The 14,315-nt window shown below is 59.8% G+C and overlaps 1 protein-coding gene across 6 annotated transcripts; it reads right to left on the bottom strand.

Moving 5' to 3' along the window:
• Positions 1 to 1,098: 1,098 nt before the first annotated feature.
• On the bottom strand, positions 1,099 to 14,246 carry EHMT2 (euchromatic histone lysine methyltransferase 2). Of its 6 annotated transcripts, XM_045866604.3 has the most exons (28): positions 14,115 to 14,246; positions 13,402 to 13,468; positions 13,087 to 13,305; positions 12,733 to 12,986; positions 11,849 to 11,933; positions 11,709 to 11,749; positions 11,439 to 11,594; positions 9,802 to 9,942; positions 9,565 to 9,679; positions 9,293 to 9,394; positions 8,920 to 9,068; positions 8,682 to 8,825; positions 8,366 to 8,601; positions 8,105 to 8,287; positions 7,905 to 7,987; positions 7,423 to 7,529; positions 7,220 to 7,342; positions 7,033 to 7,134; positions 6,016 to 6,120; positions 5,753 to 5,907; positions 5,502 to 5,669; positions 4,922 to 5,066; positions 4,496 to 4,573; positions 4,203 to 4,318; positions 4,033 to 4,119; positions 2,269 to 2,347; positions 1,952 to 2,127; positions 1,100 to 1,614 (listed from the first exon to the last, which is right to left on the bottom strand). In XM_045866604.3, the coding sequence occupies exons 1-28, from the start codon at positions 14,154 to 14,156 to the stop codon at positions 1,434 to 1,436; spliced, it is 3,639 nt and encodes a 1,212-aa protein (XP_045722560.2). In that variant the 5' UTR covers positions 14,157 to 14,246; the 3' UTR covers positions 1,100 to 1,433. The 6 variants fall into 6 exon arrangements, with proteins under 6 accessions (XP_064453470.1, XP_045722561.2, XP_045722558.2 ...); XM_064597400.1 differs by lacking the exon at positions 9,293 to 9,394 and having other exon boundaries at positions 1,099 to 1,614; XM_045866605.3 differs by lacking the exon at positions 4,496 to 4,573 and having other exon boundaries at positions 1,099 to 1,614.
• Between the last annotated feature and the right edge of the window lie 69 nt (positions 14,247 to 14,315).

The raw sequence follows: 14,315 nt of genomic DNA on the forward strand, positions 1-14,315 counted from the left end.
CACAGGACCCCCAAACACACCCCACTCCTGCTGTCACTGCTCAGAGACCCTGGGAAGCAGACTTCTAGCACCGTTTTTCCCTCAGAGACCCAGGGTCCAGACTGAAACTCCTCTTCCTTACAGGGACCCCAGCTGTTCCTCCTGACAGGGGCCCAGACCCCAGCCTCACCCTTCATGGGCTCTGCAGCACATAGACCCTCCCGGCCCCTGAGCCCCATCCTCCTGCTCAGGACGCTGACCCTGCCTTCTTCCATTCAGGCTTTGCTTCCCAGGGCCCTGCCCTGAGGGACCCAGATTCCAGCCCCAGCTCCCCAGCTTCACTCTCCAAAGTCTCCCTGGCAAAGGCCCCCAGACCCTGAACCCAATCCTCCTCCCAGGACCCTGACTCTACTTCCTTCCATCAGCTCTTTCCACACCCTCCCTTCAGGGACTCAGGACTCCCCTCAGCCCCTCTCCCTGGGGCCAGCCCCAGCCATCGCTCCCCGAGAGCAGGCCCAGCCTGGCCTCCCCTCCCTCCGAGGGTCCTGGGCCTCTGCCCCAGCCTTGCCCTCAGACTCACCATAGGCCTCATCCCCGTCCTGTTTTCCCCCCATGGTTCAGTCTCCAGAGTGATTGGAGCCAGGGAGACCTAGCGACTCACCTGCCGCCCGCCCCGCCCTCCCACACGTCACAGCCCCACCTCCGCCTGTGGTCCCGACACACTCTGGTTCCTCCTTCTCAACTCCACCAGGGCAGTGCCCTGCTGGAGGCCTGGAAGGCCGAGCCTGGGACCGGCTCAGGGCTGCTTGCCTGCTTGCCACGGGCTCCATGGACCAGGGCAGGCTTTAAGGAAATCCTTCCTGTTTTTGCAAATTACTTCAGCTGTGGTTCACTCACACCTACACTCTCCTGCCGAAGATGAAGTGTTGAGATTTGCCTTTTAGCCCTTGACTGGACCCTGTCCACAGTGGTCTCCCCACAACCCTCCCCTCCCCTTGGGTGGCTGTCCACACCAGCCACACCTGTCCAGCCTGCTTCCCATCCTGCTCGGTCCCTTGGACCCACATTCCTTCTAGCTGTGTGTGTTTCCTCCCTGACCAAGCCCCCGGCCCCCCAACAATCATCAAGACAGTTTATTACCAAACCCAGTATTTATTGAGAACAAAGGATACCAGCTGGCATAGAGGCCCAATTTCAATTCATCGAACTTCAGCTGAGGATGGGGAACAGGGAGTGGCCAGCCCTGAAGTTAACCCTCCCAGGGAGGAACCAGCTCTGGGAGAGAGGGGCTGTCAGACCTCCAGGGCCTGGCTGGGGTCTCGGGCCAAGGAATGTGTGAAGGGGGAGGGGAGAGAAGATGGCAGCGCCCCAAGGTGTGGGCTGTGAGCAGCAAGTGGCCGACGGGGCTGCTGGCGGGCGGCCACCCGGGGGTGGGATTCGTGTGTGGTCTGCTCTCAGGGATTGACGGGGGGCAGGGAGCTGAGCTCGGGCAGCAGCTCGGGGTGGGGGTCTAGGCGCGCCAGGCGGCTCTGTTCCAGGGCGATGGCCTCGGCGGAGTGCTTGCATTTCTCAGAGCCACACTGACATGTGAAGTATTTGCTTTTGATGTCCCAGAAGCGGTCACCGTAGTCAAACCTGTCGGAGGAGGACAGGAGGCTACGGGATCCAGAGCCAGCAGCCCAGGCCTGCCCCAAAGCACCCACCCTCAACGGTCTCCGACAGGCGCCCAGCCCTTCTCTGCGCACGGACCCGCCGCACTAGCCCTGCCTGCGCGCTCGTCAGACGTGCAGAATCCTGGGCTCCATCCCAAGTCTACTGAATCAAAATCTGCGAGGCCCAGGACTCCATTCATACTGTCTTGAGAGGCTTGGCTCTAATCCATGCCAGACCCCAGGCACTCTCCAGCCTCCGGCACCTGGTCCCGGGCTCGCTGCATCTCCCACGCCCCGGGCACACCCCAGAGACACCTCACCCCAGCTCCTCCCCAGTCCGGATGTCTCGGGAACTGAAGAAGGCAATGCGTGGAAAGCGCAGGTCTTGGTGCAGCATGAAGACCCGGACGGGGATGATGTTGGGGTCACACAGGTGGTTGATGAAGCGGCTGATGTTGCCATAGTAACGGGCATCGATGCAGTACACCTCTCCATCCTGCGGGCAGGGCAGCACTTCACATCCCCCACTACCCTGCTTGCCTGGCCAACCTCCCCACCCACGGACGGACCCCCAGTCCCTCCTCCCACGTTTCCATCTGCTGCCTGGCTGCAAGGCACAGAGGGGTCTCCTGCTCACCTTGTTGTCTAAGTCGAAGAGGTAGGAATCATCCTCTCTCACATCAGCCTCGGCATCAGAGATCAGCTCCCCGACATACCTGTAGGGCAGGAAGTGGCGGTTCTGAAGGTGAGCGGGGGTTATCGGGAGGCAGCTCCAGGCCCTGTCCCTCCTCACAACCCCGCGGAATCCTCCTTCACGATCTGTCAGCTGCCCCGCTCCACGTCCACGGATCCCACAGATCTGCATGGCTGGGGTGGGCAGCCAGGGCAGAGCGGGCCCGGACAGCGGACGTCAGGCATCACGGGCTGGGGGAGGTGGGCAGCTCCCCGCCGGAGTGAGGAGCAGGAGGAAGAACAGGGGATACCAACACGGGAGGGGACACACAGGGCCTCCTGCAGCCAGCTGGGGTCTCTGCTGGACAGCTGGAACAACAGGCAGGACTGGCATATGTGGGGGACGCTGGGGGCCGGTGGGCAGGGCCTGAGCTGAGCCGGAGGAACAATCAGTGAGCAGGGAGACGCCAAACCCCTGTGGCGAAGGGGACCCGTATCTGTGGGCAGCTGGTTTGGGTGGGGCAATCCGTGCAGGCTTAGTGTACTAGGAGCCCATGCTGGCGAGGCCAGGCTGCAGGACAGGCGGGACGGCAGGCCTGCAAGAATGCGTGGAGCCACAGGGGCCAAGAGGGATTCTGGGAAGGCGCTGGGGACAAGGACAGCCACCCTGAGAAAGCAGAGGAAGGAAAGGTGGTGAAGAGGAAGGAAGGGCGGGTCCAGGTGAGGACAGCGCTGAGGGAGCCAGAGCAAGGCGGGTAGCAGACACCGGAACGAGGACCAAGACCCAGGGCGGGGGCAGGCTGTCGAGAGGCGGCATCAGCCGAAGGGTGAGGGCAGAGGCCGATTCCGGCCGGGATGAGCAGTGAGCCCGTGGTGGGGAACTCAAGGTCCAGGAGGAAGGGGCCATTTGAACCAAGTCAAGAGATGACCCAATAATTATTCTTTTTTTTTTAGATTTAGGTTTTTAAGGTTTTTATTTATTTATTTGACAGAGAGACAGAGATAGCGAGAACAGGAACACAGCAGGGGGAGTGGGAGAGGGAGAAGCAGGCTTCCTGCAGAGCAGGAAGAGATGACCCAATAAAGAGGAAATGGGGGTGCCAAGGTGGCCCAGTTAAGCATCTGCCTTCGGCTCAAGTCATGATCCCAGAGTCCTGGGATTGAGTTCCACATCAAGCCCTGCATCGGGCTCCCTGCTCAGTGGGGAGCCTGCTTCTCCCTCTGCCCCCACCCCACTTGTTTTCTCTCTCTCAAATAAATAAATAAAATCTTAAAAAAAAAAGAAAAAAAAAAAATGGATGGTCCCTTAAATAGGGTAATGGGGCCAAAGGAAGCCTAGATGAAGTCTGCAAGCCATGGGGGAGGAGCCGGGCAGGGGACAGGGGGGTGACAGATGCTGGGAAAAGAAAGTGGAGGTGGATGGAAAGGTTGTCTTATCACCTCCATTTTGCAGAGCAGAGAAATGAGGCTCAGAGAGGTTAAGAACTTGGCCGAGGACGCTCAGCGGCAGAGTGCGGCTCAGACCCAGGTCTGTCTCCCAGCTTGGAAAGGCAGGGAAGGGGCGATGTGGTGGTGGTGGCAGGAGGCTCTGCGGTCTGGGCAGGCTGGGGGCAGGTGCAGTCTGGCCAGGGAGGTGCGGTGAGAAGGGGTGGGGCCCGTCAGGGAGGAGAGCAGAGGGAGATTGGAGAGTCAGTGGCGGGTGGGCACCCAGCACCCGACCCCTACTCACTCGCAGATGAAGGTCCCCTGGGGGATGGTCTGCAGGGCACGGACCCCCCAGCCCATCTTGGCTGTTCGGTAGAGCTGCAGTCGCACTCTGGGGGGCGGGAGAGAGGCTGCTGTTAGGTGGAAGGGCGCGGGGGTGAGGCGGGCTGAGGGCGGGCTGCAGGGGGGCCTCACTTGATGCCGCTCTGCACCACCCGGTTCTTGCAGTTTCTCCAGCAGGAGCATGCCTGGTTACACTCGAAGATCAGTGGGGGCTCGATCTTGTTAAATTCCTGGAGCAGCCGCCCATCCTGGGGTCGAGGGAGGGAAGGACGAGTGGTTTCCACGTGGTGCCTGCTGCGGCTCCCAACCCCACAGCCGGGGAGGATGGGCTGGGGGAGGCCACGCGAGCCGAGCTCAGAGACCAGGAACCCCAGCGGGCCGCTGGTTTGCATCCCGGCGGCGGCGAGCGGGGCGAGCGCACGCACCTTGTCGTACCAGCAGCGAATGCTGAGCTGGCCGCAGAGGCAGTTGGAACTGGAACAGTCATCCACGCAAGTGCAGTGCTGGGGCAGGGGGCAGGGGTTAGCTCGGCCCTCAGAAGCGGCCTTGTCCCCTCAGCAACCAGCGCTCCCTGACCCACAGCCACTGGCCTTCCTCTGAGATCATTATTTTAGGACAGTGGGTGCTGATGGTCCCAGTGTGAGGGGGAATCAAGATGTTGCTGACAGGGGTGTCCCGGGGCTACCGTGAGCCCATACACCTTCATGTGGCCTAAAAAAGGGACCCTTTCCCAGATGGAAGCCCACACTCGAGTTCCCTCTCGGCCCCGCTCCCCTATTGGCCCACGACTTGCCCACTGTCCCTGGTAGCCCTGGATGTCCCTCTGAGAGGGCGCAGGACCCCCCACTCACTTGCAAGTGGGTGATGTTACGGTCGATGTTCATGGTAGATGTCTCACAGTTCTCCGAGATGTACTTGTAATCCTCAGGGCAGGGCTCCCCGTCCACGCCGTTGACACAGGGAATAGGCACGTTCTCATAGCCCCGAGCCACATCCCTGACAGAAGGGAGATGGGGCTGGGGGCACTAAAGGAGGGGGTGCGGGGGTCCACTAGGTGCAAGGAGAGGCCTGAGAGGTTCCTGGGGCCGTGGGACGGAAGGGAGTGGTTCTGGGTGGGGGGGCAGGGGGAGGAAGGTTGCCAAATAAACTGCAGGACACCCCATGAAAACTGGATTTCAGATAACTAAGAAATTTTTTTACTATAGATATGTTCCCACTACTGCATGGGACCCTCTTAACACTAAAAAACGTGCGGCTCCTCTGAAATCCTCATTTAGCTCTATTCTCATTTACTGTATCTGGCATCCTGGTTGGGGGTTGGCTCTGGGGATTCAACGAGCCTGGGGAGGGTCCGAGGGATGTTCTGAGGGTTCAACAGGGCTTGGGGAGGGGGCAGAAGGCTGTTCCGGGTGCAGAGGGCCCTGGGCTCACCGGCAGATAATCTTCTCAGTGCGGACGGCCCGATTTCCCACTCCCAGCCGAAGCTTGCGGTTGAGCTGCAGCGCAAACCACACATCGGAGCGCTCGGGAGTCAGGTCCCATGCCGTGTCCCCTTCCTTGTTGCGTAGTTCCGGGTTCGCCCCGCGTGACAGGAACAACCTGGGAGGGGACAGGAAGCCTGTGGGGCCCGGGGCCGCGAGCCGGCGTTGGGGTGCCAGGCTGTGGGGCGGGCAGGGGCTCACAGCACGCAGTCGTGGTAGCTCTCCCGTGCCGCGATGTGCAGGGGCGTGTCCCCGTGGTAGTTGACAGCATGGAGGTCGCAGCGGGCATTGAGGAGGACCTCGGCGATGGCCGCACTGCCGGTGAAGGAAGCCCAGTGCAGGCAGATGTTTTCCTCCTATGCAGGTGGGAAGGGCGGGGGTGTGCCCAAGCCGTGAGCCCTTGAACCCAGCTCAGAGAGGGCCAGAGCAGCCCCCACCTCCCCCAACCCCTGCCAAACTCTCACGTTGTCTGTGAGCGTGACGTCGGCACCCCGGGTCAGCAGCATGCGGATCACCTCAATGTGCTTGTGCTCTGCGGCCCAGATGATGGGCGTCCACCCCCCACTGTCCTGTGGGTGGGGAGAGAGGGAGGAGGGTGAGGGGCCCGGGGCCCGGGGTCCGCCCGGGTCCGCCCAGCAGCTGGCCCTGCTTACCAAAGCAGCGTGTGGTCTAGAGCATAGGCTCCAGAGCTAGACTCCAAGCATGAGTCTCAGCTCCACCACTCACATGGTGTGGGACCCTGGGTTAAGTCTCTTCACCTCTCTGGGTCTCAGTTTCCCAATCTGTGAAACGGGACTAATAGCGTCTACTACTCAAAGTTGTGGAATAATTTCTCTTTCTAAAAAACACACCTTTCCTAGGTCTTTCCACTCAAAAGTCCTAGAGTACGATGACCCAACAGCAAAACCGCTCCTAAACACCCAGACTGCAGTCTCTAAAAAATATTTCCCATTTAAAGGAACCAGTCTCTTAGAGAAATGGCAGATTGAGCCTGGTGCAGGAAACTTGCTAAAAAGGTAAAGATGCTCTCAGAAGTTGCTGGGTCGTATCAAAAGCCACAGGAGCCTAGTTGAAGGGCTCCTCCTGGACAAACAACGGAACAATTCAGATTGAAGAGGGACTGTAATAGGCCGAAACACACCCTACATACGACAAACTAAGAGGTAATAAAGAGCATCACTGCACGTTTCTACGAGACCAGTGCTCTAAGCCCTGAGCTATGGAGCCAACCACATACATCCCTGCACATTTCTAGAGATTAAGGCAGCAACTCATCGTTCTGGAAACTGATAGAAAGAAGCAAAAAAAAAGAAAAGTAAATAATACAAACGAGGAGGGAGAAAGAGATGGGGACAGACCGGAACAGGGCTGAGATTCAGGGAAAGGGTCAGAGGTCCGTGGAGGCCGAAAGGGGGCCCGGAGCCCGAAGCTGAGCCCAGGACCCGGAGGAAGGGGGCTGGGCAGGCAGCCAGGCCGCTGACCTGGGCGTTGACGTCCACCTGTCCCGTGCTGAGCAGCAGGCTGACCATCTCCAAGTTCCCAATTTTGGCTGCATGGTGGAGGCAGGTGGAGCCGTCCTCCTCCTGAGGGAAATGCGGGCAGATGAGTGCCCTGCCGGCACGTCAGACCCGGCCTGTGGCCCGCGCCCCGGCTGGCCTGCCGGCACACCTTGCTGTACACGCAGCCGCCACGCTGCACCATGTAGCGGGCTACCTCCAGGTGGTTGTTCACCACGGCCTCCATCAGCGGCGTCCGCTGCTGCTTGTCTACCGCGTTGATGTTGGCTCCCGCCTGCAAGGAGGGCGCACGTGGGCTGGCGCCGCAGAAGGGCTGGGCGCGGGAGGGGGTGCGAGGGCCGGGCCTGGGCTGACCTGCAGCAGCACGTGGCAGATCTCCACGGAGCCCTTCTGGGCAGCCGCGTGCAGGGGTGTGCGCTTGCTCTGCTGATCGCTCTGGAAGTTGGGGTCCAGGTTGTCCACTGCGGGGAGAGCCCGCCACACCGGAAGAGGGAGGAACAAGTGGTAAGTGAGCTGGGGGGGTGGGGCGGGGGGGAGGCAGGTGGGACCTCCTCCGGGAAGGCTATGTCAGGGCCCCCTCCTAGGCAATGTAGTTAACCTCTGCGAGCTTCCACTGGGAAGGCTGAAGTGAACAGCACCGTCCCCAGCACCTATGTGCTCGTTGTCACCACTGTCCCCATCATCACAGGTTATCTGTGTGTCTGTCTCCCCCTCCCCGCTAAGTGACTTAGAGAAGGACGATGACCTTCACTGCTCCCGGCCCTGAACCCAGCGTCTGGTGGGTGACTGCTGTTCCAGCAAGGTTCACGGAACAAATGAGTGAGCGGAATACTCACATAGCATCAGGATCACCTTCTGCAGCTCCCCCTGCTTCACTGATAGGTACAACTGCCGGGGGTGGAAACGGAGTTTCTTCCGCCTGCCACGGTGAGGGAGAGGGGTGGGCTCCTCAGAAGGAGCATCCCCCTCAGCACCTGCGGACCCACCTCCCAGCCCCAGCCCCAGCCGCCCTGCCCGAGAGCAACCCCTCATTCACCTCTCGGACTCCTGGATGACCAGGGCTTTCTCCAGGGCCTCACGGCCGGGCCCCGGGGGCAGCCCCACAGCTGACAGGCAGCCCCCGTTGGGAAGGGTCAAGGAGGGCCCCGAGCTGTCGATGGTGTCAGCCAGAGGGTCGCAGGGTGGGCGCCGGGGCTCCCCATGCCCTCGCATCCGGGCACTGAGGGAGAAGGTGCTGATGTCTACAAGCAGTGGCGCTGGGCAGGGAACGGACAGTTGGGAAGGGGGAGGCCAGTACCTGGGCTGGGAAGTGTCTGCTCTCCCGGGGGCATCCTGAGCCAGGGGTGGGGGGGCAGGGGCTGCAGTGCCAGCTGGTGGGGTCACCCCATCCCCCCGGGGGATGGTCACCTCCTGGGCCTCAGATGCATCCTCCCCACAGTGGGGACAGAAGACCATGCCGTTCAGCTGGGACACACAGGCCTTGTGGAAGCGGTGGGCCACACGGAAGTCGGGGTGGCACTCCAGGAAGGTGCCCTGGGGAACAAGGCGGTCAGGCTCCGGGAGAGCCCTCCCCTGTGGGGCACAGCGGCCTGTCCGCCCCACCGGTCGCTCACCGCTGTACAGAAGTAGCCACAGCCTGGGCAGCAGTGGTGCTTGACCATGCGGGCACGGTGGGTCTCACAGAGCACCATGAGCGCCACGCGGCTCGACGGCCTCATGGTCTCCCGCTTGAGGATGGCGGCATTGCAGCCTGACAGCTGTGGCGGTGTGAACGGGCAGGGAGCGGGTGAGGCTGCGGCCTGGAGCCGCGTCCCCACCGCCGGCACCTCTCCTACCGGTCCTCAGGCCCACCTCTCCATCCACACTCTCTGTGGCCATGCACTTGTGGCCAGCTCTCTCACTGATGCGGTCGATCTTGGGAGCCTCCATGCGGCAGCTGCAGAGCGGCAACTCCTCAAAGCCCCGCTCCGTCTCCAGGGAAGATGTGTCATTGGAGACCCCTTGGACGGAGGAAAAAGGGAGCTGAGGGAGGCCATCCCCATCACCCACAGGGACCCCTGGTGCGGCCTCTCACCCCTGCCATGCCTTCCCCTCTGTGCTCTAGAACTCCCAAAGCCTGGCCATGGACGGACACCTCGGCTCCAGCGGGGTCCCCCTCCTCCCCGTTCCCTCCAGCCCAGAGGGTGCCCCCTAGCGGCTCGCCGTCCCAGCAATTGGCAATTACCAGCGTGGTTGGGGGAGAGGGTCCCCTCGCTGGGCAGCTCCAGGGACCCCAGAGGGACCTCCATGTACTCACTGGGGCCTGAGGAGCCCACACCATTCACTCCTGACACAGAGACAGAGAGAGTGAGAGCGCGAGCTCACAGGTGCCCGGACGCGTGGGTACATGCGGGTGTACGTGCATGAGCACATGTGTGGGCATGTGTTAGTGTACGCTCTCTGGGGGCCGGGAGGGGGGCTGGAGGAGGGGACCCAAAAGCAGAGGAGCCTCCTCACCTCGTGGCTCCTTGGCCCGGGGAGGCTCGCGCTTCCGCCGTTTCCTGGACGGCTTCACCCATGGGCTGTCCTTCCGCCATTTCTTCTTGGCTTTGCGCCGGCCACTGGAGCCACTCTGGGATGGAGGAAGAACTAGAGAGCCTGGCCCCCAGCCCACGACCCCTCCTCCCCTCTGAGGACTCAGACCTCCGGCCCCACAGTCCCCCACTCCTTGGGATGCTAGCCTCCAGCCCTTACCCTGTCAGACTGATTGCCTGACTCCTCGTCCTCCTCTTCTTCTTCCTCCTCTTCCTCCTCCTCTTCTTCTTCTTCCTCTTCCTCCTCCTCCTCTTCTTCTTCTTCCTCACTCAGTTGTTCAGCCAGAGCTTCAACCTCAGACTGGGAGAGAGGAAAGGCAGGCTTGAGGAAACAGCAACCTCCAGGCCACAGCCCTCTCTTGGGGGGAATTGGGAGACAGGCAGGGCAGGACATATCCAACCCCCAAGACTCAGACAATGAAGCAGGATAAAGAGCTACGACTACAATCCCAGGATGGCTCCCTGCAGGAGGTGAGCATGGACAGGAAAAGAGAGAAAGGGTGCTGAATGTTAGCTGTCAAAATCTCACTTACAACAATGTGTGCGAATCTTGGCAACAGAATAAGGAAAAGAAAGTTCCAGAAAACAAGCATATAGTTTAATACTATTTATGAAGTTCACACATAGACAAGACTATCCACGGCTGCTCAAAACACTAGTTGAAAAGCTCATGAGGAACTTTACAATGAGGATGAAGTTGACATTCCGGAAATCCACGGACCAATCTTAAATAGGACTAATAAAAAGATGAGATGCTCTATGCCTCCTGATGTCATGCAACAGGAAGCATGCATACTAGCTATCAATCTTCTCACCATTAAAAACAAAACAAAACAAAACAAACCCCAAATCACCCGAAGCTGATCGTTGCTTCTAGATCTAGTTTACAAGAAACATTGGGCAGGGAGGAACATGTCAGTCCCCACCCAATCAGCAAATACCTAAATTTGAGGAATTCTGTATTACAAGTGACCTGGTTCCTCCAACAAATAAATGACAAGAAAAACTTCTTTTTCAAAGCCACGGCACGGGCACCCATGCATCAAGAGAGACCTAAGGCAAATGTCAATCAAACCAGTGGATGGAGCGCTTTTGAATCTGGACAAACAAAACCCCATTTACGAAACCACAGAGGCATCGTGAACCCTGGTAGCCGGGTGATGGTTTTAAGGAGTCACCGGGACATTTCCGAGGTTGTGAACACAGTGAAGCCGTGATATTAAAACACAGGAAGAGGCCTCATGTTTAGAGATACATATGGAAACAGTTCCAGATAAAATGATGTGATGGCTACTTTACAACGGTCCTGGAGGTGGGCAGGCTGGGGGAGGAAGAGCTGAGTCAAGAGCCGCTGTGTACTGACAATTGCTGGAGCCGGCTGAGGCTTCGTGAGAGCTCACCCTTTGTTTTTTTACGTATTTGAAATTTCTCATGATATCATGTTAAATAAAAAGCATACGGGTAGAACAGCATTATACTGCATAAGCAAACACGTATGAGACAAAACCAAACCAAGAGCGAAACAATAAATAAGCAAACAACAAATAAACAACAAAATGGGATGCTAAACCCAAAGTCCAGGAGGGCGGTTACCACCTTGGGGAGGGGCAAGGGGATGGGCTGGGGCGGAGCACACATGGGGAGGAAATTGAGAGGATGGGGTGGTGAATTAGGGGGTGTCACAAGGTAAAAAGGAAAGAGAGCCGGGGGGTGGGGGTGGGCATGGGCAGGAAGGACTGGAGAGTGAGCCTTGGGCGAGGTGGGTGCTGGCAGGGAGGCAGGCTGGCTCCTCCTCACCTTGCTGTCAGAGTCCACACGCTCATCCACAGAATAGGAGTCGTAGTACAGGCTGAAGTCGTCCCCCACCACTGTCTCCCACTCCTCCAGGGACCCTGGATCCCCTTTCTCCACGGTCACTTCTCCCGAACCCCGCGTAGAACCCAACTCCTCTGACTAGGAGAAGATCAGAAAAATGGAAGCTGCTGGTAGTCCCCCCTCCCACTTCCCCTGGGGACCCCCCCCACCCCCAAGATGGAGAGGCCTTGTTTTCTGCCTCTCCAGGCTTACCAGGCCACCTCCTGCGTTCAGCTTCCTCCTTTTGGCCACCTCTGGAAGAAGAGAGAGAGAGAGAAAAAGGAGTAAGGCCTGTCCTTAAACCCTCAGGACAGGTCTTATCAAGTGGCGGGTGGGTGGGGGGTGGGACTGACCTGAGGTCATCTTCCCCATCGAGTGCACGTCATCACTCATGCGGAAATGCTGCACTTCAGGGGGCCGCTTCTCAGGGACTGGGGGCTAGGGGCCAAGAGGGAGCACACTTAGGGTCAGGGAACATCTGTAGTTCTGCCTGGATTAGCCTGGAGCCCTGGATGAGGGTGGGGTGGGTGAGCCACACCCTCAAAAATGCCATCTGAAGCCCCAATAAACCAGAATGTGGCAATGACGAGAACTCCTGTCTCCCAAGAGGATGTGTTAAGCACATCCCACACCTAACACTTACCTCTTCAAGCACTCAGAAGCAGACCCTCTTTACCCATTTTATAGATGAGAAAACAAAGGTTCATGCCTTGACCAAAGCTGCCTAAACCATATCCAGAACAAAATGATACCAGGAGCCCCAAAAACATTGTCATAAAGCTTCTGAAATTCTGGGGCTTTTGTCCTTTCCTTCACCTCCTTCCCTGTAGGGATTCACAGTAAAAACCCTTAGAAACCCTTTGAAAAAGGAAGTAGGAGCAGTTTCAAAGGGAGGAAAAAGCTCCCTTGGGGCCTACTTTGAGGTAGAGAATTTGAAGTTCCTTAGACAGTCATTATCATAAGAATAATTACTACGTCTACATCGTTAACTCTCGAACCTTTGTTTTTTCTATTTCCCTCTCCCCAAGAATGTAAACTCCAGGAAGACAGGAACTTGTCTGTTTGTTCAGATTAAGCCCAGCCCAGAATTTGACACACAGTAGCCCCTAGGTAAATACGTGGAGCCATGAATAGATGAGAAAAACTCTGAAGCTAAACTGTAAAAAAAAGTCCACAAGGGGTTCACAGTGGATTACTCTGGTCTCCCCACCCCCATGCCTCCCCCCCCAATCCTCACCTGCCCATTTCCTGGTTTGGACATGGTTTTTCTGGCTCGGTGGACCTTGGGCTGCCCCTCTGGGCTGGGTGTGGCCACAGGGGGTTCAGGCCCTGCTGTGGCTGCCCCCTGGGCCCCCGGCATACTCAGCAGCCGCATAGCCAAACTCTGGACTGATGGGGGTGATTTTCCAGCCCCTGTCATTGACATCTTGGCCCGGCTGGGACAGGCACCCCCCTTGCTGGGGGAAGAGGGGAATGACTTTGTGGCATGGCCTGGAAGACAGACAAGCAGGCAGGCAGACAGAGGCAAGATAAGATGGAAAGTGGTCAGAGGATACCCCACCTCACCCCTCCAGGCTCCCCAGCCTCTCACCCAGCAGGATGCGACCCCCATGGAGGTCCCCATCTCCCTCGAGATTCTCAGGTTCATCCCCAATGAGTGGTGTGGCTCCCACCGGGGTGTCAGCCCCCTCATCGCCCACGGTGACTGTGACAGAGGCTGGGGATGAGGGGCCAGCAGGCTCCAGGGAGTCAGGGCTGGCCTTGGGCAGGGTCTCTTCACTACGAGGGGTGTCCCCCAAAGAACCATGAACTGTAAGGGAAAATAAAAAGTTTAGGGCTAAGGTCTCAGGGAATCCTGTGTTGGGGGAGGTGAAGGTCCAACTGGGCCCGTTTCTACTGCACTCACCTCTCTCCGTGGCTCCTCTAGGCTCCTTCTCCAGCACCAGCGCCCCCATCTCAGCAGGGGCCTCCCCCTGGCAGGGGACACAAGGTATAGGAGGGCTGGTCAGCCCAGTAGGAAGTTGGGGAGCCCAGGACGCCTGGGCTCTGGGAAGAGAGAGTAGGCTCCGGGGCCTACCTCTTCCTCTATGGGGGCCCCCCCTTCCGCGGCCTCGGCTGCCCGGGGGGGCCGCACGACCCCTCCCCCGGGCCCGCATTAACCCCCTCCCTCTCGGCAGACCCCGCATCTCAGGGGCCGAGAAGAGAGGAGGGGGAGGGGGCGGGGCCTCTGCGCCCCGGCCCCGCCCCCTCCTCCCGGCTGCACGCGCCGCTCCCCCTTTGTCCCCCAGGCCGCGGGGACCCCGGGCACCAACCCCTCCAGCGCCCGCTGCCCCCCAGCCCGGTGGACGGCCCCTCGTGCCCCTCGCGCGTGCTCCTGGGGCCCCGGCGCCCGCCGCCCACTCGGGGGCAGCCGGCGGCTGCACGCGCGCCTCCGTGCCCACTCCCCCCACCTCCCACCCCCTGGTCCCCTCATCCGCCCCCGGTGCTGGCCCTCCGGATTGCTGCAGGTCCCGTCCGGGCCCCCCGGCCCCGTTGCACCCCCGGAGCATTGCACGGGCGCGCGCTTCCCCCGGGCGCGCGCGCGGGCATGCACCCGCCTCTCCCCCTCCCCTTCCGCACCTCGGCGGCCGTCGCCGCTGCAGCTCCCGCCGCCGCCGCCATCGCCGCTTGCGCGGGGGGCCGAGCCGGCGCGCGGCCGCCCCGGGTCACGTGGGCGGGGGAGGGAGGGCTAGGAGGAGCCTTAAAGGAGCCACTACGCGCTTTCTGGCCATTTTCCCCCCGAGAGCCGCTTCGGAAATGGCAGTGGCTGTCCTAAGCCGG

Source organism: Mirounga angustirostris, unplaced genomic scaffold, assembly GCF_029215605.1.
Source record: "Mirounga angustirostris isolate CCGP_5_RB_7025 unplaced genomic scaffold, mMirAng1.0.hap1 SCAF_8, whole genome shotgun sequence".
Classification (NCBI taxonomy): Eukaryota; Metazoa; Chordata; class Mammalia; order Carnivora; family Phocidae; genus Mirounga; species Mirounga angustirostris.